This window comes from Erinaceus europaeus, chromosome 3 (assembly GCF_950295315.1).
Source record: "Erinaceus europaeus chromosome 3, mEriEur2.1, whole genome shotgun sequence".
Taxonomy (NCBI): Eukaryota; Metazoa; Chordata; class Mammalia; order Eulipotyphla; family Erinaceidae; genus Erinaceus; species Erinaceus europaeus.
In genome coordinates this window covers 81,300,201-81,323,974 of record NC_080164.1, presented here as the reverse complement: position 1 = coordinate 81,323,974, position 23,774 = coordinate 81,300,201, and the positions used below count along the sequence as shown (strand labels likewise).

At 38.7% G+C, this 23,774-nt stretch overlaps 2 protein-coding genes across 2 annotated transcripts in view; both read left to right on the top strand.

Annotated features, from left to right (window-relative positions):
• Positions 1 to 325: 325 nt before the first annotated feature.
• CCDC138 (coiled-coil domain containing 138) lies at positions 326 to 21,353 on the top strand. The gene is made up of 9 exons (XM_060188440.1): positions 326 to 593; positions 1,607 to 1,664; positions 3,306 to 3,426; positions 6,467 to 6,597; positions 11,460 to 11,647; positions 12,659 to 12,817; positions 15,890 to 16,009; positions 21,020 to 21,097; positions 21,210 to 21,353. Exons 1-9 carry the CDS (start codon positions 501 to 503, stop codon positions 21,351 to 21,353), a joined length of 1,092 nt encoding a protein of 363 aa, XP_060044423.1. The 5' UTR covers positions 326 to 500.
• Positions 21,354 to 22,375: 1,022 nt separating this feature from the next.
• SH3RF3 (SH3 domain containing ring finger 3) overlaps positions 22,376 to 23,774 on the top strand; it is a 110,305-nt gene continuing 108,906 nt past the window's right edge. The window contains exons 1-2 of the mRNA XM_060188439.1: positions 22,376 to 22,457; positions 23,573 to 23,736. Coding sequence (XP_060044422.1) covers positions 22,376 to 22,457; positions 23,573 to 23,736 — 246 coding nt within the window. The remainder of the gene's footprint in view (positions 22,458 to 23,572; positions 23,737 to 23,774) is intronic.

Below are 23,774 nucleotides of genomic sequence, written 5' to 3'. Positions count from 1 at the left end.
GATACTTTAGGGCATTCCAAAAAAAAAAAAAAAGCAAAGCAAACGCTACCTACCAAAGGACACATGAAACATTAGTCATGAAATCACTCGGGAAAAGGGATTTGTGACTCAATGCCGTCTGTCATACACACCTGTACAGACATGGCGCTTACTCCCTCCCATTTTAAGTTGATTTACTTTCCCGCCTGCAAAACCCCGGGAAACGAGAGTTCTGTGTCGGCTGCGTTATGACGCACTTCTCCCACGCAGGCTCTGCACCAGCCTCCGCGCAGGAGTTGCGTAAGAGGATCCAGGGGCGGGGCTTGGTTGCATCACATCAAGGCACCCTTCCCCGGCGCAGGCTCCATCCCTGGCCCTTCGTAGGAGATGTGCGGGCAGACCCGAGGGCGTGGCCTGTGACGTCGTGTATCGACGCCCTTTCCCGGCGCAGGCGTCGCCCCTGCGCTTCCAGGTGCAGGTGTGGACGCGGTTCCCGGGGAGACAACGCTTGCCGGCGCTCTATGGAGCCGAGGGTGGTCAAGCCGCCGGGCCAGGACCTGGTCGTGGAGCGCCTCAAAAGTCGCTACGGCCTCCGGGCCCGCGGGGTGGCGGAGGTGCGACCTGGCCAGCCCCGGAATTCCCACCGTGGGCGCTCGCGGGCGGGCAGGACCGGGGCGCAGTGTCCACCCTCCGGCTGGGGGAAAGTGCCGCCGCCGCCGCTGCCGCTTTCAAATTTTGATCGGTGACTTGAGTGGAGATAGAAAACACTCTCTAAAAGAGAAAGAATTATTGACAAGAGAGAAGCAGAGCATCATTCTGGCACGGGGACTGGAGACCTGGTGCTGGAGAGGCCTCTGTCCACAGCACTTGCTTACAGCGCTGCTTGTCCTGAGATCCTGCCCGCTGCAGCTGCTCTCTTGCTGCCTTTGCTGGCTTCCGGCTGTAGCGCTCTTCCTCAGTCCCTCACTATCCTGCTCTCACCTCCACTCCCTCTCCACAAGCCAGTTTCCTTCACTGTTTGAAAGCGGCTTCAGGCTCTCCAGTATATTGACAACAACTTTAAGGTGTTTTCCTAGGAACTAGGATATTCCCATATGCATCTTAGCAACAGGTCCAGTTGACTTGACCAGCAATACAGTAATAGTTTGTGCTTTTCCTATGCAGATATCAGTAACTGTCTCAGTAATGTCTTGGCTAGAAACTTTGGTTGTGATGCAGAAGCGGCCTAAGAAGGAACGTTGCAGTTACTTGTCTTTGTTGCTTTAGTTCACGACGAAATTCCAAGCCTTGGTCCTGGTCCTGTTACTGTTTTTTAAGAGTGTAGGAGTATCTATATATGAGCCTTGCTCTCTGTTTCATGGTCGCATGGTCTTTGGATCCCTACTGTGCATTGCTGAAGTGCGACCTGCTAGTGCTCTCAGGGAGGCACACACTTTGCCCCCTACAGTTGACTCTACTTTGACAGTTTGGTTAAAGTGGTGTCCACATGGCTTCTCCACTGTGACCATTGTAATTGCCCTTTGTAATCAGTACATAGTGTATATGTGTGCTGGGGGAGCATTGTTTTGAGCCTCTAAGTTGATTCCTAGTATACAAAGTTGTAACTGTCCCCCTATTTTTTTTTCAGTATGATTTTTCAAATTTTGATCAGGCTAAATATAAGAGAAGGTCTCTAACTTCCCCAGGTAAGCTGAAAAAGTATTTTACTTTTTTATGTAGGTGGAGGATTTTAAACAATTTATAGGAAGAGATTAATTATTTTTATTTTATTCGTGATTTAATATTGATTTACAAAATTGCATATCAACAGGGGTGTAATTCCACACTGTTCCCACCACCAGAGTTTGGATCCCCAATCTCCCCACTGCAAGCCACTGCATTTCTAAGGTTGCACAGACATGGGCCAACCTACCTGTGTTGGCTGTCTTGTGACATTAAGATTTTTCAGTCAGGTAATGATGTAAAAATGAATGGGATAATCATGTAAGGTGTACTAAAAACCAAATGGAATGAGTCTTGCTGAGGATCTTTAGGATAAAAACATAAACCTAACATGTGAGATAGTGTAATAGGAAGTTATTGATGATAGAGAATTTCAGTTAGAGGATTTCTAACATTAAAGATGTGAAAGATTAAACACTGCAGTAAAGAAAGTGAGTTCCTTTTTGTTTAGGCATACGCTGGTTCAAGTTTTTGGAATAATAGTTATGCTAGAGGAAGATTTTACCAAATAAAAGTGCTTGGTAAAGATAAAAGTATGGTGAGATTGGGTCGGTGAGAATATCATGTGGTAATCTGTAACTGAAATGTATATCTAATTAATGACTCATCTTCTGGTCTGGTGAATTTAGGCAGTTTCCTTACCAGTAGGGTTAACTCTAGAACTGAGATAGTTGCAGCAGAAATAGTAGTTTAATATCCTTAAAAGTTCAGCAAATTAGGGAATTTTGTTCTTGAGTTTAATTTTTCACTTAAAATTGTTGTAAGTACTCTTGTGAAACATTCCATCATTATGGAAAAGTATTCCAGTTATTACCAAATCCTAAAAAAAAAATCTTAAGTTAAAATAGTAGTTTACTTTTGACAGTTGCCTAAAACTCTCCATCTTTTCAAAATATAACTAAAAGGTATGGCTCATTAAGAGTTGGCAGATAAAGAGTGTTGGAGAAGGCTGCATTTATTTAAAGTTTTTTTTTTAATTTCATGTTTTTCATTTTACTGACTGAACTTAGATATAGGCTAGAAATTTATCTAAAGTTTAATGCTTAAAGTACAATTAAAAATAAAATGTTTAGGGCCAGGGTAAATAGCATAAATGGTTATGCGAAGAGACTCTTGGTGCTTGAAGCTCCAGAGTCCCAGGTTCAATCCACTGCACCACCATAAGCCACAGCTGAGTAGTGCTCTAGAAAAAATAATAAAATGAAATATTTAATATGTGAGGGCTCATGGAGTCTTTTACTCATTACAAGTAAGTAGAAAGAAGGCTAGATTTTGAATTTGGTCAAGTGGGAAAATACACATAACATCTCTTCTCCTTAGGTTCCTATCCATTAGAAAAGAACTAAAGGCACCTCGTGTGCTTACTGCCTGATTATGCCTATACTTGAATAATGTAGTGAATGAAAGAACATCCTATACTCTGTAAAATGCAATATAAACATAAGATTTGTTGTCTGTTTTCTGAATTTTACATTAGGTTAATAAATAGACAGACAAGAAACCACTAAGTAATCTTGCTGTGTTTAAGAGCCTAGAATGAGATCATTAGTATCTTATTTCAGTGATAACTTCTGCTACTGTATTTTATTTTTTTCTGTTAACAGATGATTTTGACATCTACTCATCTGGAGACAAAGTTGGTTCATCATCAAGATACTATTCTAATGAACAAAAGCATTGTAGAACACCTCTTTTTAGTTCATTCAAGCATTTAAATGTGAATTGGTAAAGTACCTAGAAAATTTACTAGTACTATTTCCCTTAGAATTTAAGGTTGTAAATGAGGTAAAGAAAGAATTGTTTTTGTGTTTGCTTTGCGAGAGGAAGTGTAAGTAGCATTGAGCTTTCTAATAGTTGGATACACTGATAATATTAATTTTTGTTGAAAATCTCTATGATAAAACATAGACCTAATATCTTAGATAGTGTAATGGGAAGTTGTTGACACAATATTATATTTTCAAGATTTGTTTTGGGTTTACCTATTGATACGAGAGGGAGAGACAGGGAGAGAGAGAATTGAAAGAACCAGGGTATCACTCTGGCACATTGGACATGGGATGCTAGGGCTTGAACTCAAAACCTCATGCTCCAGAGACTAAGGCTGTATTCACTGCACCACCTTCTGAAGCCTGAAGTTTTTTTTTTTTTGTTTTTTTTTTAAGATTGATTTTAGGAGATAGGAACTAGCTCCCCCAGTAAAATACACACTCTACAAGGACCTGGGTTTGAGTATTTGGCAACATATGGGAGCATCACACATCGGGGAAGCTTAATGACTGGTGGAGCAATGCAGCCATCTCTCTTCTGTACCACCTCCTGTGTCACAAAATGAGCATTAAAACAATTTATTACTATTAGTGATTTAATTGTGGTTTGCAAAATTTTGAGATTTCAGAGATATAGTCTCATGCCTATACGTGGTGTGTGTAAGTTAGTACACACTCCACAAAAACCTCTGCCTCCCCCAAGAGTAAACATTTCTTGAAACATAAGAAAATTGGATTTATTTGTGTATAAAATGGAATTCTGAGATAGTAATGGAGAGAAAAAAGAAACTTATGACTTAAGTATCTATTTCATTTTTTAGACATTAATACCATTATTTTAGTTTTTTTAAAAAGATGTATTTATTTCATGATAGAGAAACCAAAGCACAGTTCAGCTGTGGCATGGTCATGCTGGGAGTTGAGCCTGGGTCCTCAGGCATACAAATTCTGTGTTCTCAAACTCTGAGTTGTCTCCCTGAAACCCAAATATTGTATTTTAATGTAACTGATATTTGGGATTTTGAATTTATGCATTCAGTTGCTTCCCACTCTATATAAATGAGGTAATGAATGGAAAACTTAGAACAGAGTTTAGCTCCTAAGAACACTCAAATCTACCATTACCATCATTTCTAGAAATTATATATGAATGATATCATTTTTAGCTTAAAATGATCATTTGAAGCTTTTAGACATGGAGGTTTTTATATTTATAACATTGAGTATGCTTTTCACAGTCCCTCAGTGGGATCTAGAATTAGGGTTTTGTTCAGTAGCCACTTACTGTGGGTACTGAATATATGACGTGGGACTGATCTGCATTGAGATATCCCGTAAGTGTAAAATACACACTCTACTTTGAAAGATGGATAGATGTATCTTACTTTTATAATGATTAGATGTTAAAAATTACAACCTTAGGTGTATTGGCTGAAATACAATCTTAAAATTTGGTATCATATACTGTGGAGTTGCCTTACTGGGTAGAGTGCCTGCATTGCCCCAGGATCATGTCCCAGCACCTCGTGGGAGGTAGGATGGCAACAGAGAAAGCTTTGGTATCTTCCCTCTATCTCTGTCTCTATATGGATGAAAAAAGTGGCCTGTAGTAGTGAACTCATGCATGCCTGAATCCCCAATGCCACTTTTTATTATTTCATTTCATTTAATTTTATTTCATTTCATGTAGCTACCAGAAAATTAGAAATTACCTTCTGTGCCTTGCATTAAAATCCTTATGAATAGCATGGCTCTAGGAATTTCAACTTTGAGATTAGCTTTTGGAGAGGATACCTGGGGTTCTAGTTCTGTCTTGCCTTTTTGAAGTCTTTTAAATTCCCTTGGAATAGTTTTTTTTTTATTTGAATATTAATTTTGTAGCTAAAATGTGTAGGTGATAATACCTGTTATATCTGTTGGGAATCAGAAGGAATAGTTGGCACTTGTTGAACATTATGCAGGTATATGGAGTGTTAAATTATGCTCATTTGAATGTGTTACACAGAAATTTGTAGTGGATTGTCAGGATCAATGATTATCACTTTTACAGTTTTACTTTTTATATTCTTTTTCTTTTTTTAAAATATTTTATTTATTTTTTCTCTTTTGTTGCCCATGTTGTTTTATTGTTGTAGTTATTATTGTTGTTGTTGTTGGATAGGACAGAGAGAAATGGAGAGAGGGAGGGGAAGACAGAGAGGAGGAGAGAAAGATAGACACCTGTAGACCTGCTTCACCGCCTGTGAAGCGACTCCCCGGCAGGTGGGGAGCCGGGGTTCGAACCGGGGTCCTTATGCTGGTCTTTGTGCTTTACGCCACCTGCGCTTAGCCCGCTGCACTACAGCCCAACTCCCTATATTCTTTTTCTTTAAGATATATTTATGGAATCTTGGGGAGACAGAACAGTGGTTATGCAAAAGACTTTCATGTCTGAGGCTCCAAGATATATTTATGAGAAAAAGAGAGGGGAAACGAGAATCAGAGTATTATTCTAGTATATTTGATGCCCAGGACCAAGCTTGGGACCTCACTGTGCCAAGTTCTGCTCCTGGACCTTTTATGTTCTTAGAAATGTTCACTTGTGGGAGTCGGGCGGTAGTGCAGCAGGTTAAGTGCACATGGTGCCACGCACAAGGACCGGAGTAAGGATCCTGGTTCGAGCCTCTGGCACCCCACCTACAGGGGAGTTGCTTCACAGGCGGTGAAGCAGGTCTGCAGGTGTCTATCTTTCTCTCCCCCTCTGTCTTCCCCTCTTCTCTCCATTTCTCTCTGTCCTATCTCACAGCGATAACATCAATAACAGCAACAATAATAACTACAACAACAATGAAAATATAAGGGCAACAAAAGGGGAAATAAAAAAATTCTTTAAATAAAAAAGAAATGTTTACTTGTTATATTTTTCATAGTTATGTTGTTAATATTTGAAAAGAAGTTAAGAATTAAAAAAAGTACCATAGGAAATTTCCAGAATGCTGTGATAGATTTTTTTAAAGCCTAGATGATGATGAATTAGATTTTTCTCAAGATTTGAAACAACGGGAAATTGAAGACTTTATTGAGAGTGATCACAGAGTTACTACCTCCAGAACAGCCAAGAAGAAGTCTTTTAAAGAAATAGAGAAAGGTAAGAAAGAAAAAAAAAAGCCTCATTTTAGAAAAATCAACTAAATACTAAATTTGCCCAGTAGAACAAATAAAGGTTACCTTACAGGAAAACACTGGTTGTCACTTGTCTGCAGATTTCTGTGTTGTGATTTTTTTTCTTTTTTTAAATATTTATTCCCTTTTGTTGCCTTGTTTTATTGCGGTTGTTGTTATTGATGTCGTTGTTTGGATAGGAAAGAAAGAAATGGAGAGAGGAAGGGAAGACAGGGGGAGAGAAAGATAGACACCTGCAGACCTGCTTCACTGCCGGGCTAGCATGAGGGTGTTTCTTCCTGAGCATGTGCTCTCTGGGTTGGAGAGAACTCAACCGGAGCCAACTTGGGCTGCTGCTTACTCAGCAACACGGGAGAGGAACCAGGAACTTGTGGGTGGCGGAGCCAGAACGCAGTGTGTGTTTATTGATCAGAGACAACGCTTTTATATCTTTGAAAACCAGAAGTGGCAAGTTGGAAAAGGAAATGGCTAGGAAAGGGGGTGGAGAAAAGGAAAGAGCGGGCTAATGGTAGAAACTCCCTTAGCAACTGTTGCAAAGGTTTTAACTGGTGGGATTAATTAATACCCTGAATGCAGAGCGGGTATCGAGGTAGAAAGAAGATAGATCAAGAAAAACAATGATTATGTAAATAGGCCATAGTGTCAGCAATGTAGGATGGAGCAGGGGGACTGCCTGAGACTTCACTGCTTGTGAAGTGACCTCCCCCTGCAGATGGGGAGCTGGGGGCTTGAACCGGGATCCTTATGCTGGTCCTTGTGCTTTGTGCCACATGCACTTAACCCGCTGTGCTAATGCTGACTCCGTGTTGTGGATTTTTTTAAATTTAATTATTTATTTAAGAAAGGAGACGTTAACAAAACCGGAGAATAGGAGGGGTACAACTCCACACAGTTCCTACCACCTGATCTCCATATCCCATCCCCTCCCCTGATAGCTTTCCTATTCTCTATCCCTCTAGGAATATGGACCCAGGGTCGTTGTGGTTTGCATAAGGTGGAAGGTCTAGCTTCTGTAATTGCTTCCCCACTGAACATGGCTGTTGACTGGTCGATCCATATTCCCAGTCTGCCTCTGTTGTGGATTTTTTAAGCTATAAGAGAGCTATTGGATTTACCCGCAAACCAAGTGAGAAGAGAAATGTAAAGTTCTTTTTTTTCTAGTGTATTCCTACACTCTGGAAGCTTATCAAAATAAGTTAATCAACTGCAAACTTTTTAGCATTTCTTCTCTTCCTCATGGCAGTATTTGTTAGTAAATGTGCAAATGATTGGCATGCTATTTGGCTAATCCTTTAATATTTTATGAAAATCTCCTAGATTCCTTAAGGTGTCCCTGGCTGCATTTCATAGTTTGTCAGGAATTTGAGGGAAGGGTCAAACGGAAATGACACCCTCTCCTTCTGGGTGTCAGATGGAGAGTGCTATTGTACCACTGAAAAGCACTGTGTATCTCTTGGCCATATATTGTCTAGACTCTTACTACTTTCTCCCTCTCCACTCTCCTTTTTTTTCTTAGTTCCATTCATCTCAACTTTTGAGGAAGATGAAAAGCAAATTTCCCCGAAATTGTGTTTCTTGTTGTGTGTATACTTTCTCCCTGGGGGGAAAAAGTGAGAATATGGGATAACTTACACATTTTTAATTTATTTGTTTAGTTGCTTGAGTTCAATGCCTGTGCAACCCACTGCTCCCATGGTCATCTTTCTTTTCTCCTCTTCTCTCTGCTATTCTGTTCTTTTTTCTTTTTTCTTTCTTTCCATAGATGGTTACATGGAGGGAGAGAGGCAAGAGGAAGAGAGACACTTGTAGAGTTGCGGCACTGTTTGTGAAACTTCCTCCCTATGGGTGGGGACCAGGGGCTCAGTAATGTTTGTGACATAGTGGACTAGTCACCACCCAGTCCCAACCTATATGTTTTTAGAGAAAAAATTTAAGTTGACAGAATTAAGAAGTACTCATTCTGGGAATTGATGAGATGAAGACCTAGAGAGGGGAAGAAAGCACTGAGAGCGTCTTATGCAAAGACATTCAGTGAAATGGAAGAAGCTAATGTCTTTTCTTTCAAAACAAAACAAAACAAAACCCTACATTACTTTTCATTTGGTTTCCTGATTATCTAATAAGGGGAGTATAATGGGAGACCAAGCTGAGTCTTTTTGGATAATAATGCAAATTAAAACCATTGCTCTCAGTATCAGCAGAAAATAAGTTCAGTCAGTACAATGTAAGCAAGTAAATGAAGCAAAAAGAATATAACCACTTTTCAAAGCAATTTAACATCTGTAATAAAGTTGGACCAGCTACAGTTCAGTAATTTTGCTACTTACTTATATATCCTGAAGAAATTTGAACATTTGTGCCAGGAACCATGTACAAGAGTGTAACATCTGTCTAGCCTGTGTGTGTGTGTCTGTGTGTGTGTGTACGTACATGCATGTGCCTATATGGTAGAAAGTTTGTATGTAAGACTATAAAATCTTATAGGGTAAAGCATTGAAGATGCGTAAATCTGGTTCTAGCATGTACATAAGAACACATTTTTTAAGGAGCAGAGTATAGGAATTACATAATTATACAATTATATACTTACATTATATAAGATTTAAAAACAAGCTAAAGCAGCCAAGGAGGTAGCTGCAGTAGATAAAGGCATTGAATCCTCAAGCATGAGGACCTGAATTTGGTCCTTTGCATCACATGTGCCAGAGTAGTACTCTTCTTTTATCTCCTCATCTCTCCTAAAGTAATTTATCATTTATTTATTACCAGAGCACTGCTCAGCTCTGGCTTATGGTAGTGCTGTGGACTGAACCTGGTAGCTCAAAGCTTCTGGACTGAAAGTCGTTTGCATAGCCATTATGCTCTCTCCCTAGCCCACTAAGTAAATAAATAAATAAATATGACCTTAGACTTTCTCCCAGTTTCTTAGGCATTGATTGTCATTTGTTCAACCCAACCAGAATTAGGTTTTTGGCTCTGTCTTCTTTGGGCTTTCCTACTAGGTTGCCAAGCTAATTTGGTCTAAGTCTAATCAATTATTGAAGTTACGATGCATTTTTAGGCGCTTCAAGTAGGATTCCAGGTTTATTAGGTCTAAGTCTAATCACCGAGGACTATTGAGCATTTTTACTTTGAATTATATAATTGCTCTTTGCTTTTTGATACATGTGCACCTGTACCCAGTACCCTAAACCCTAGCTTATATCTTGCACCTGTAACTTTGTTAGATAATGTGCCATCTAAAGGGGACATAGGTAGTCCGTTGTGTTAGGAAAAATCTCACCAAATTTGAAGAGTTGCAAGGTTGACATTTCAGGCTCTGTATCTCTGGTTGTAATTCCTATGTAGTCCATCATAGGAATGCAATAGTAGCATAATGTGGGGTGGCATCATTAGTAACATTGATTTGCTTGAGGTCAACAGAGGTGGTATGGTGGTATCAAGAAGTAAGGGCATAGTCCTAGAGGTTCTAGGACTAAGAGAAATGAAGATCTTAAAGAGAATGCAGGGGGTTTCTTACAGTCTCAGAAAAGGTTTAGAATAGCAGTAATTATTATAACCAGGTTAGTTGGGGGAGGGGTTGTTTTCTATGATAGTTCAATGGCTAACATTTATAGCAATATATACTTCACTGTGCTTTGTGCCCTTTAGTGGTATCTGAACACCTTCATATTTTAGATACTGAAAGGAACAAATGATCTTTATCTGTCTGGCCTAAAGTTGTAGTTGACTTAGATGTTTAAAAAGCTATATATGCAGATATATTTTAAGAACTCCTTGAACAATTTAAGCTCAGTGTCATAGTCTGATCATCTTAAGATTCTGAAACATTAAATACTGAGGCTAAGGCAAATATTTGTACTTATAGCTGTGGTCTAGGCAGTTAGAGAACTTGAATTATTAAATGCATTTCCCCCCGGCATGTATAGCACAGTGTTTTAAAATGCTTTTAGACTTACAGGAAAGCTTCAAAAAGACTACAGAGTCCCTACAAAATCTTCACCAAGATTTTCTAAATGTTAACAGTTTGCCACATTGATTAATTTTACCAGAGCACTGCTCAACTCAACTTCTGGTGGTATGGGGGACTGAACCTGGGACTTTGGAGCCTCAGGCATGAGAGTCTTTTTGCATAACCATTATGCTAATTCCTCTGCCCTAATTTTTCTTTTATTTTATTGATAGGATAGAGAAATTGAGAGGGAAGAAGGGAATAGAGAGGGAGAGAGAAAGAGAGGTACCTGCAGCACTGCTCACTGCTGGTGAAGCTTCACCCCTGTAGGTAGGGCCTGGAGTTTGAGTGGATCCTGATGCATAATGACATGTGCACTCAACCAGGTGTGCCACCACCCAGCCCCTGTATAATTCATATTTAAAATTATTTAAAATGGGAGTCGGGCGGTGGCGCAGTGGGTTAAGCGCACGTAGCGCAAAGCGCAGGGACCGGCGTAAGGATCCTGGTTCGAGCCCCTGGCTCCCCACCTGCAGGGGAGTCACTTCACAGGCAGTGAAGCAGGTCTGCAGGTGTCTATCTTTCTCTCCCCTCTTTCTCTGTCTTCCCCTCCTCTCTCCATTTCTCTCTGTCCTATCCAACAACAAAGCAACATCAACAATGGCAATAATAACCTCAACGAGGCTGCAACAACTAGGGCAACAAAAAGGGGGAAAAATGGCCTCTAGGAGCGGTGGATTCATGGTGCAGGCACCGAGCCCAGCAATAACCCTGGAGGAAAAAAAAATTATTTAAAATAACTTCCTGAAGATTGCACTGAGAATATTTAAAACTATAAATTAATTAAGTTTATAATTGAATTTTTATTTTCCTAGAAGTTACCCACCCAGCTAATTTAACTGACAATTCCAGGAATTGGGCTGAATGTTATAGTGATGCAAATGACTCTCTTTTGAAACAAAGCAGCTCTCCAACATCTAAAGCATCAAAGAAGCAGCGCTTACATCCTTACCAGATCAATCAAATATATGATGAATTATTTCAAATACACCAGAAACTGCAGGTAAGAACTACATACTGCATTGAGAATTCAGAAATATTTATGTTCTAAGTACCAAAGTATTTCTAAAAATTGAAAACAAGATACTGTATTTAAGATAAGTTTGACAAGACAAGGTCAGAGAGAGCAAACTCTTTTGGAACTAATGAAAGGAAAAATGACTGAAAGAGAAGTAAAAATAGTGTCATTCCTTCCACCCTCTTAGGATTTTACTAGGATTTGGTGCCTGCAGGCCCCCACTATTCCTGGTGGCCATTTATTCGCTCCTGTAGATAGAGGGTGAGTGAGAGGGAAAGAAAGACAGGAATGACACCATAGCTCCCTACCTCCACCCCCATAGGCATTTGCATGTGGAGGCGGGGGGCTCAAACTCACGTCCTTGCTCATGGTCACTGGATTAGCTACTGGGTGAGCTACCTGCCAGCCCCAGCAGTATGCTTGTTGTGTGTGGAATCATTTCTTAGATTTTGGACTATCATTTTTTAAAAATACCTTTCCCCATCTTATTTCATTTTATTTCATCCTTGTTTGAGAAATAAAATATACTGGTAAATTGTGCCATTGGAATTCCCTTGAGTCATTATAATGGATTCTCACTGTAGTATGCTATTTTGCAACAAGATAGAATTTCTCTGCAAGAGGGCTGGGTGGTGGCATGCCTATTTGAGCACACATCTAACCATGCAGAAGGACCCAGGGTCAAGCCCCTGGTCCCCACCTGCAGGGGGAAGCTTCATGAATGGTTAGGCAGTGCTGTAGGTATCTCTCTCCCTCACTCTCCTCATTTTTCCCCACTTATTTCTGTCTGTCTCTATCACAGTGACCAAAACAATTTTTTTCTCTGCAAATTCTGTGAAGTTTATTTGCTTTGAGTAGCTATCACTATAACTATTTATCTTAGTGTCTGTGTAGTCCTAAACTACATTTGATGATGCTATGAATTGAGGGAACCAAACAGCCTGTTGTGTTTGTGAATGCACTTTTAAAATCTACTTGTTTGATATTTTGCTTCAGTGTGAAACTGTAGCACAGCAGGAGTTCGCTGAAGAGCTTCAAAGGCGAGAACATTTTCTAGTTGAAAGAGAACAGCTGCTTTTCAGACATGAAAGTGCCTTGAGTAAAATCAAAGGGGTTGAGGAAGAGGTGCTTACACGATTTCAGATCATGAAGGAGGTAATTATATGGTTTTTTACTTTATAGTAATGTGATTTCTCTTTTGTCTTCATTAGATGAACTAGCAGTTATTTATTTGCAGTAGCATGTTGTCACATTTGCTTTATCCTCTCTCTCCTACCTCATATTTTCTTCAGCCATTTGAATATAACTTGCAACAACTGACCCAGCATCCTAAATATTCTTGTGCCCCGGGAAGTTGCACAGCAGACAAGCATAAGGCCCAGAGTTGGACTGGGTGGCACATGTACTAGAATGATGACCTGGTTCTACCTCTTTTTCCCTCTCTCTTGCTGATAAATAAATCTGCATTAAAATATTTGTTTATTAACAAGAAAGAGAGAACCAGAGCATTACTCTAGCATATGTGCTACCTGGGCATCAAACACTGTTCCTTAAGATGTAAGTCTAGTGCTCTACTCACTGTGCAACCTTCTAGGCCTGATATTACCGTGATGGTGGAAGGTTACCTTTGCAGATACCTATCCTGGGGAGATAAGAAATCATACCTGTGTGTCAGCACCTGTACCATACACAATTACCCCCCCCCAATAAAATCATAAAAGAAAAACATACATACTTATTCCTAGGAGTATGAATTTTCTAAAAATAGAAACATTCTCCATGCCATTATCAAATTATTATTAGTAATTTATCTTGACTATAGTTACCCATTTACACAAATAGTCTCTGAAATGTCTTTTATTGCTATTTTGTTCTATTTTATCATCAAGGGACTAGACAAGAATGTGTGTGTATCATATTCACTTACCTCTCTCTGGTTTCTTTCTCTTGTTCCTCCCCCTGCCATATTACTTTATTGAGGAAATGTTGATTTGGGGGATATTAGTTGTCACTAGGGTACGTTTCTATATTTCTCCCTGATTTATATCAAGTCAGCTTCACCATTTTCTTTGAAGAGCCTTTTATGTTCTAGATTTGCTTTATTGTCTCCCAAGGGTTATATTCAGATTAAATATTTTTGGCAATAATAAAATTATTATCATTTCCTTCTTTGTTTCATATCAAGATTTATCCCTGTATAATAACTTACAAAGAGTAAAGTTCTGTGATTTGAAAAGTACGTAGTCTTTTAATCATCACCAATAGTCAATATGAAAAATAACTCTAAGGGGCTGGGTGGTGGTGCACCTGGTTAAGTACACGTTACACTGTGCCAGAACCTGGGTTCAAACCCCAGTCCCCACACGTAGAAGGAAAGTTTCACCAGTGGTGAAGTGGTACTGCAGGTGTCTTTCTGTCAGGTAGTGGTGTACCTGTGTACATGTTATAGTGTGCAAGGATCTGGGTTCAAACTCCTTGCTCCCACTTTCAGGGGAGGGAAGCTTCACGTGTGGTAAAACAATGTTGCAGATGTCTTTCTCTCTGTGTCTCCTTCTTTCCTCTCAATTTTTTTCTCTATCCAAAATAAATTAATAAAATAAAAATCATTGGGAGTCGGGCTGTAGCGCAGCGGGTTAAGCGCAGGTGGCGCTAAGCACAAGGACCCGCATAAGGATCCTGGTTCAAGCCCTGGCTCCCCACCTGCAGGGGTGTCGCTTCACAAGCGGTGAAACAGGTCTTGCAGGTGTCTATCTTTCTCTCCCTCTCTCTGTCTTCCCCTTCCCCTCTCCATTTCTCTCTGTCCTATCCAACAACAATGACAACAATAATAACTACAACAATAAAACAACAAGGGCAACAAAAGGGAATAAATAAATAAAAATAAATATAAAAAATATATTTAAAAAAATAAATAAAAATCATTTAAAAACACATCTGCTTTATTTTTATGCTTTCTGTATAAGTACTTGAAAGAGCAAAATTAATTTATTATCTTCATTTCCTATATAAAATTGTTTATTGTATTATACTATGAATACATTAAAAATGACACCTCATTTAAATGTAGAGGGAAAATTGATATGAATCATGTATAAAACTGATTAGGGAGAGTCAAATAGTTTTGAGACACGGAAATTTTGTTAAAAGTTTTTGAGATACAGAACAATTTTAACTGTGCTTTGAGTAGCTATCACTATAACTGTTATCTTAGTGTCTGTGTAGTCCTAAACTACATTTGATGATGCTGCAAACTGAGTGAATCAAACAGCTTGTAGAGTTTGTGAATGCACTTTTAGCATCTACTTATTTGATATTTAGATCTAAATAGATATATAGCTCTAAAGACTATTTCTTCTGCTCCTTAAGGGTAGCTTAACCTTAACTTAAAGAAAAAACCAATTATTTTATTTATTTCACAAGATAAAGAAAGAGGATGGGAATGGGTTGTGGTGCACCTGGTTGATCACACATACCACAATGTGTAGGGACCCAGGTTCAAGCCCCCACTCCCCACCTGCAGAGGGAAAGTTTCAGGAGTGGTGAAGCAGGGCTGCAGGTGTCTCTGTCTCCCTATCTCTGTCTCCCTATTCTTTTCAATTTCTGGCTGTCTCTATCCAATAAATAAATAAAAAGATAATAAAAAAGAGAGAGAAAGAGTCTAGAACAACACTCTGGCATAAACTTGAACTAGGGATATCATCCTTGCAAGTCCGGAGTTCAATGACTATGCCATCTCTTGACACATGTAAACTTTAAATTTTAATCTGAAATTATAGGAAATAATTTATTAAAAGTATCTAATAAAATTAAGAAAGCATTTAAAATATTCTTTAACTATGTATTAATTAACATATGTTTTAACTATGTATTTAACTATGTATTAAACCAGCTAAGTATCACTAAATCTATGTTATACTTCTGTTCAGAAAAATTTACCTATAGAACCCTCTGAAGTAATTTGTATTTGACATGAAGAAATGTTAAAACCATGAAGAATTTCTGATCCTTTTCCAGAGACTAATTAGTTATTCATAGCTTTACAGATAAAAATTCATCATGATATCGTACTTGGTAAATTAAAATTTACCATGTATACTTAAATACACAGATTAAATTCCCTGTGATTCAAGGTGTTCTAATTTTTAATTAATTTTCAGTTGCATTAGTATTAGTGACATGGAATCCTTACCTAACTTGAGATAAGGTATTTTCTTTTTCTCTTTCTAGCAACACAGTACAGAAGTTGAACACTTAACTGATGTCCTTAAGGAAAAAAATAAAGAAAGCAAGAGACTAAGGTCTTCTTTTGATACATTGAAAGAATTAAATGATAACTTGAAGAAACAGGTAAAGCCTATTTTAACATTGATTTTGTGATATGGCACTATTGGGACTGTATAGTGTATATTCTGGGATTGTAAACCAAAGTCTTAGAACATATTCTGGGGAGTTGGGTGGTAGCACAGCAGGTTAAGTGCAGGTGGTGCAAAGCGCAAGGACAGGTGTGAGGATCCCGGTTTAAGTCCCCGGCTCCTCACCTGCAGGGGTGTTGCTTCACAATCAGTGAAGCAGTTCTGCAGGTATCTATCTTTCTCTCCCCCCTCTGTCTTCCCTCCCTCTCTCCATTTCTCTCTGTTCTATCCAACAATGAGAACATAATAACAGCAACAATAATAAAACAACAACGACAACAAAAGGGAATAAATAAATAAAATATATTAAAAAATGACATATTCTGGCCAAAAAAAAACAACACCCCAACTAAATAAATAGGTGAGACTCTAGTTATTTGAATTTCTGTTTTAAATATAAGATCATTACTAAAATAAAGCAAAAGAGAAAACTGGATAACTTGGGAACTTTTAGACATCAATCTATAGCTTTAATTCTTAAGTTTAATAGTAATTGCTGACCAAAATTATACCACTTATGTAATTACAGTGCAATATGATACCATCTTTACTTGTGAGGCTATAAATAATGTGAAGATTTCAGTTTGTTTAGTGCCTAGCATATAAAAGATACTTAGAAAAGAAATGAATTTTAAATAAGCAGTGGAAGTACCATATACCTTAAACACAGAAAAAGAAATGCTTTTATGAATAGAATGTAACCTTGAAGCAAAACCTGTCGAGAATGCTACACGAACCAAAATATGCAAACCATCTACAACTGTCATGAACAAAGATGCAATTATTGTTGAAAATTGCATTTAAAATTATAATCAATGCAATGAGAAAAAACTAGAAAGTATTAAAGTTGGAAAGGAAGTAATAAGACTTATCCACAGATAATATGATTAAGTACAAGTCATGAAAATTAGGCAAAAATAGAATCTTGGGATGTAAGTTTAATATACAAATTGATGCCTATAAACATTCAAAAATGAAAAGTGTATTTCTAGATATAAAAAACAGTCCGCTTCTGCAGAGCCCTGCCCCATTAGGGAAAGAGAGAGACAGGCTGGGAGTATGGATCTACCTGCTAACATCCATGTTCAGCGGGGAAGTAATTACAGAAGCCAGACCTTCCACCTTCTGCACTCCATAATGACCCTGGGTCCATGCTCCCAGTGGGTTAAAGAATAGGAAAACTATCAGGGGAGGGAATGGGATATGGAGTTCTGGTGGTGGGAATTATACCCCTCTTATCCTTTGGTCTTGTCAGTGTTTCCATTTTATAAGTAAATACATTTAAAAAAAAAACCCACCAGTGGATCAAGGACTTGGATGTTAGACCACAAACTATCAAATACTTAGAGGAAAATATTGGCAGAACTTTTTTCCGCATAAATTTTAAAGACATTTTCAATGAAACGAATCCAATTACAAGGAAGACTAAGGCAAGTATAAACCTATGGGACTACATCAAATTAAAAAGCTTCTTCACGGCAAAAGAAACCACTACCCAAACCAAGAGACCCCTCACAGAATGGGAGAAGATCTTTACATGCCATACATCAGATAAGAGTTTAATAACCAACATATATAAAGAGCTTGCCAGACTCAACAACAAGACAACAAATAACCCCATCCAAAAATGGGGGGAGGACTTGGACAGAATATTCACCACAGAAGAGATCCAAAAGGCCAAGAAACACATGAGAAAATGCTCCAAGTCTCTGATTGTCAGAGAAATGCAAATCAAGACAACAATGAGATATCACTTCACTCCTGTGAGAATGTCATACATCAGAAAAGGTAACAGCAGCAAATGCTGGAGAGGTTGTGGGGTCAAAGGAACCCTCCTGCACTGCTGGTGGGAATGTCAATTGGTCCAACCTCTGTGGAGAACAGTCTGGAGAAGTCTCAGAAGGCTAGAAATGGACCTACCCTATGACCCTGCAATTCCCCTCCTGGGGATATAGCCTAAGGAACCCAACACATCCATCCAAAAAGATCTGTGTACACATATGTTCTTGGCAGCACAATTTGTAATAGCCAAAACCTGGAAGCAACCCAGGTGTCCAACAACAGATGAGTGGCTGAGCAAGTTGTGGTATATATACACAATGGAATACTACTCAGCTGTAAAAAATGGTGACTTCACCGTTTTCAGCTGATCTTGGATGGACCTTGAAAAAATCATGTTAAGTGAAATAAGTCAGAAACAGAAGGATGAATATGAGATGATCTCACTCTCAGGCAGAAGTTGAAAAACAAGATTAGAAAAGAAAACACAAGTCGAACCTGAAATGGAATTGGAGTATTACACCAAAGTAAAAGACTCTGGGGTGGGTGGGTGGGTGGGGAGAATACAGGTCCATGAAAGATGATGAATGACATAGTGGGGGTTGTATTGTTAAATGGGAATCTGGGGAATGTTATGCATGTACAAACTATTGTATTTACTGTTGAATGTAAAACATTAATTCCCCAATAAAGAAATAAAATTATTTAAAAAAAAAACACCCACCAAATAGTAAACACTATTTAGAGATAACTACAGTAACATCAAAAGATACTAGGTATCTAGGCTAAATATAAAGAAAGAAGTATCAAACATTGAAGGGAATGGGCTGGCCAATCATACTTGGGTTGAGCACTGTGTGCAAGGGCTAGGGTTCAAGCCTCCATGCCCCACCTGCACAGGAGAAGCTTTATGAGAAGTGAAGTAGTGCTACAGGTGTTCTTCTGTCTCTCTCTCTCAATTTCTCTGCCCTACAAAGTACAATAAATATGTAAAAAAATATTAAAGGGAAATAGAGTTTTAAATAAGTAGAATAATATGTTATTTTCATGAACGAGAAGACTGTTGTATAGATTACTGTTCCTGAATTAATAATTTATATTTAATCAAATTCCAATCATAGCTTGTTAAACTGCATTCATATACAAATTATAGCTTGTGGGGGGTCGGGCGGTGGCACAGTGGGTTAAGCACACGTGGCGCAAAGCGCAGGGACCAGCGTAAGGATCCCGGTTCGAGCCCCCGGCTCCCCACCTGCAGGGGAGTCGCTTCACGGGCGGTGAGGCGGGTCTGCAGGTGTCTATCTTTCTCTCCCCCCCCCCTCTGTCTTCCCCTCCTCTCTCCATTTCTCTCTGTCATATCCAACAACAAAGCAACGTCAACAATGGCAATAATAACCGCAACGAGGCTGCAACAACTAGGGCAACAAAAAGGGGGAAGAATGGCCTCCAGGAGCGGTGTATTAATGGTGCAGGCACCGAGCCCAGCAATAACCCTGGAGGAAAAAAAAAAAACAAAACAACAAATTATAGCTTGTGAAGCACTCAATTAAAAATATTTCCTGTTAAAATATATACTACCTTGGGTCCATACTCCCAGAGGGATAAAGAATAGGAAAGCTATCAGGGGAGGGAACTGGATATGGAGATCTGGTGGTGGGAATTGTGTGGAGTTTTACCCCTCTTATCCTATGGTTTTGTTAATGTCTCCTTTTTTAAATAATAAAAAATTAAAAAATAAATAAATATATATACTACTGAAATGTCAAGATTCTTACACATTTCTCTCAGGATGACGTGAACTTACATGGTTACTATTCAATGTTTCAGAAATAAATAGTGGTTTTGGTTATTTTGTTTATTTTTACCAGAGCACTGCGCAGCTTTGGCTTATGGGGTTGTGGGGGATTTGACCTGGGGCTTTGAAGCCTCAGGCATATGAGATTCTTGCTCTTTCCTCCATCTTCAAAATCAGCAGTGGCCACTTGAGTCTTCTCCACACAGTATCAGTCTGAATATGACTTCTGCGTCCTTTCTCTTATAGGGCCCTTCATGGTTACATTGGGTCCACCCAGATAATTCATACAAAGTTGTGTTTTATAAAGTCGACTAGCAACCTGATTTCCCTTTGCTATATCACAACATATTCAGAGTCCATTTATTAGGATTTGGACATCTTGGAATAAGGTTTGGGTGATATAAAATTATTTTATCTACCACAGATATAAAATGCCTTGTGCTTCTTAAGAACAATTCTTAGTATTTTTTAAAAGAGTTATACTTTTTATTTAATTATTTTATTAGAAGGCAATAACAATGAACAAAACTGGTGTCACTAGTAGACATTTTCTTTCTCTTTCTCTTTTTTATTTTATTCCCTTTTTGTTGCCCTTGTTTTTTTATTGTTGTAATTACTATTATTGTTGTTATTGATGTCATTATTATTGGATAGGACAGAGAAATGGAGAGGAGAGGGGAAGACAGAGAGGGGGAGAGAAAGATAGATACCTACAGACCTGCTTCACCGCTTGTGAAGCGACTCCCCTGCAGGTGAGGAACCGGGGGCTTGAACCGGGGTCCTTAAGCCGGTCCTTATGCTTAACCTCCCATGTGCCCTTAACCCACTGTGCTACCGCCCGGCTCTCCCTGTTTCTTTCTCTTTCTCCTTCTCTTTCTCTTTTGTACCAGACCACTACTTGGTTCTGTTTATGGTAGTCTGGTGATTAAACATGGGACCTCAGGATTGAATGCATTTCTCATAACCACTATACTATCTTCCCCAATCTAGTGTACATGCATACTTAAAATTTACTTTGGGAAAATGGCAGGAACCAAACATATTACCTAATACACTATACCACTGAGCTACACTCTGGTTAATATTGTCTTAATATGTAGATGCTTTAATGTGTTAATCTCTTCTTATGAAATACTCAGACAACTCGACATACATATTTATACTTACATACATGAGTCTGTTTGCCTGTTATGTGTCTCCCCCTGCCCTTGGTTATGATCTTAACTATGAATATTAACACTGGTTTGACATGACTGGTTGTGAAAACAAGTTTAACTGATAGGCTGGAAAGCCTCTGCTCTAAAATCAGCATAATCAATATTACTAATCATGTTAGTTTATAGTGAACTGTCTAACATTTTCTTACTTTAGTTAAATGAAGTAATTGAAGAAAACAGGAAAATGGAGGTCCAGGCTAAGCGAGTCCAAGCTCGTTTAGATAATTTGCAGGTGAGCTGCCTGATCTTTTCTTGCAACAGAATTGAATTTTAAAATGATTGTCTCTGGATTTTCTCACTGTTAATATAATTTTGGCTTAATTCATCCATGCATACTGTTGCAGAGAAAGTACGAGTTTATGACAATACAGAAATTGAAAGGAAATTCCCATAGTACTCAGGATGTGAAAAATGTAAAACAAGAAAAAGTACAAGTTTCAAAAACAAATAAGGTAGGATATGATGGAAGATTTCTCTTTGTTGTTTAGTCTTTCATGTCATTTTGATAGCGATTTTTGTTATGAAAGGATTTGCCAAAGTTCCCTGTAAAAATGGCTAGAATACTTAGATTTTGCATTTCTTTGCGAAATCAGGTAAGATGTTTCTCAGGCATAGTAACACTGACAAGTCACAAGGCCATAGGTTTAATAATAGCTTTATTATTTTATGCATTTTGAGATTTCACAGGTGTTCAATGTTTTTTCTATCAAGTCCAGAATGGACTTTGTTCACAGTATTTTTTTCCCCTTTTGTTGCCCTTGTTGTTTTATTGTTGTTATAGTTATTAATGTCCCTGTTGTTGGATAGGAGAGAAATGGAGAGAGGAGGGGAAGACAGAGAAGAGGAGAGAAAAATAGCTTCACTGCCTATGAAGCAACTCCCCTGAAGCTGGGGAGCCGAGGGCTCGAACCAGGATCCTTATGTTGGTCCTTGCGCTTGATGCCATGTGCTCTTCACACACTGTGCTACCGCCTGATCCCCTTGTTCACAGTATTTTAACCTAAGAATAGTTTTATTTTGAAATATAAACTATATGCAGTAACACAAAGTAAATAGTTTGCTGAGTTTTATTAAGTACTCATATGTCATTTACAATTATTTATAGCTATAGAATATTTCATCACTTTAGGAAGCTTCCTCTTATCCCTTCTAGTGCTTCCCAATGAAAAGTAGGTATTGATGTGATATCACCGTAAGTTTTGTTTATTTTAGAACTTTTTTTTTTCTCAGTTAGGAACTGAGAGGTAGCTCACTTGGTAGAGTGTGCACTTCACCATGAGTTCAAGCCCACAGGCCACCACATGGGAACACTGTGCACAAAGATGGGTGTTACCAGCAGCGGCGCTATATTGTGGTGCCTTTCTCCCATCCAAGTACTAACCAGGCCCGACCCTGCTTAGCTTCCGAGATCAGACGAGAACGGGCGTGTTCAGTGTGGTATGGCCGTAGTCATGTGGTGCCTTTCTCTCCCCTCAGACTGTCTCCCTCTCTCTTTCCATCTGTGATGGAAATGAGGGTTGTGGAGGTTGAAAAGTTCACTGGAAGCCATGAAGAAAAAGAAAAAAGAACTGTAGCACAGATTTATGTAGAATGTAACTTGCCTTGTGTGTAAGGGTTATTTTTTTCATTGTAATATTGGGTGGATCACTTCTGATTAATATTGTCTTAGTATATAGCTACTTTGAGGTATTAATCTCTTATCCTTATGAAATACGCAAAACAACTAAGACATACATATTTATACTTATATATGTGAGACTGTTTGCATAACCATTATTGCTGTCTCCCAGACCCTTGATTATGTTGTGTAACTATGAATTTTGACATTGGTTTTGTTATTTTTATATTTCTTAGTGTGAGTATTCATTGTATGAAATGTCATTTTGTTTATCCAGACCTTGATGGAAACTTGGGCTGTTTCTAGTTTTTTAACTGTTACAAATAAAACTGCAAAGACCTTTCACATATGAGGCCTTTTGTGGATATGTTTTCATTCCTCCTAAAAAAATATAATAGTGGAATCTCTTGGCTATAAGGCAGGTGTATATTTAGCTTATAACAAAGCTGTCCATTTTTCAATGTGGTTGTACCATTTTATATATCTCCTTAACACAATATGAATGTTCTGGTTGTTCCCAGCCTTGTAACATTTGGTGTTATCATATGGATGAACAGTGAAATTTCATGTGGGCTTTAGTAAGTCTGAGAAATTGTCTAGTTCTTAACAGAAAGCCAGTTGGGAGCATTGGACTGTTAAGGATGCACAGAAGCAAATGCTGTTAGGCAGCGCTCTGAAGAAGTTAGTTGGGTTGTTCTAAAGTTATTGTGCTTCTGTAATATCAAATTCAGCAAGAGACTGCTTGCAGAGATCTCTGATCCTAAAGTTGCTGTGACTTTGCATCCTTTGCAAGAAATATGCTGAAGGTGGTATCCATTAATAAGAAGTCAAGGACTTCGTAAAAGAGGACTGCTTCTGTTAAGCTTTTGAGTTCTTTCACTTTGACGTGTTGCTGGATGTTAATAAGAAATGATAGTGGTCGAATCCAGCATCTTTGAAGAACAAACAAGGCCTGGTGCCCAAGGCCTTCACTGAATTAATAATTGAGGGTTTTGACATGAATCTGTTCAAGCAGGTTGAGGTCGAGAAGTAGACACCAGTAGTTGACCTACTGACTTTCCTCAATGACTTTTCCTCCAACTACCTCAGATTACCTGGTAGTTGTCTTGGAATGGCTTACCTTCTGCTGCCTGCAGCCTGAGAGCAGGTTCTTGGAGGACTTCTTTGAGGGTAGATGGGTTATCAAAGAGTCTTACCAGCAGGATCTGGGAGTCATGTCTAAGGAGAGTGACCACTGCTACATCATTGTGCAAGTCCTTAAGTTTCTCTATCCAAGTGTCATACAGGGATT

What these genes read in the sequence shown, in the direction of transcription:
- CCDC138 (XM_060188440.1), top strand. Translation starts at nt 501, where the DNA reads ATGGAGCCGAGGGTGGTCAAGCCGCCGGGCCAGGACCTGGTCGTGGAG. An exon ending in GGGCCCGCGGGGTGGCGGAG is followed by an intron (nt 594 to 1,606) that starts GTGCGACCTGGC and finishes TTTTTTTTTCAG; the next exon opens with TATGATTTTTCAAATTTTGA. An exon ending in TTTTAAAGAAATAGAGAAAG is followed by an intron (nt 6,598 to 11,459) that starts GTAAGAAAGAAA and finishes TTATTTTCCTAG; the next exon opens with AAGTTACCCACCCAGCTAAT.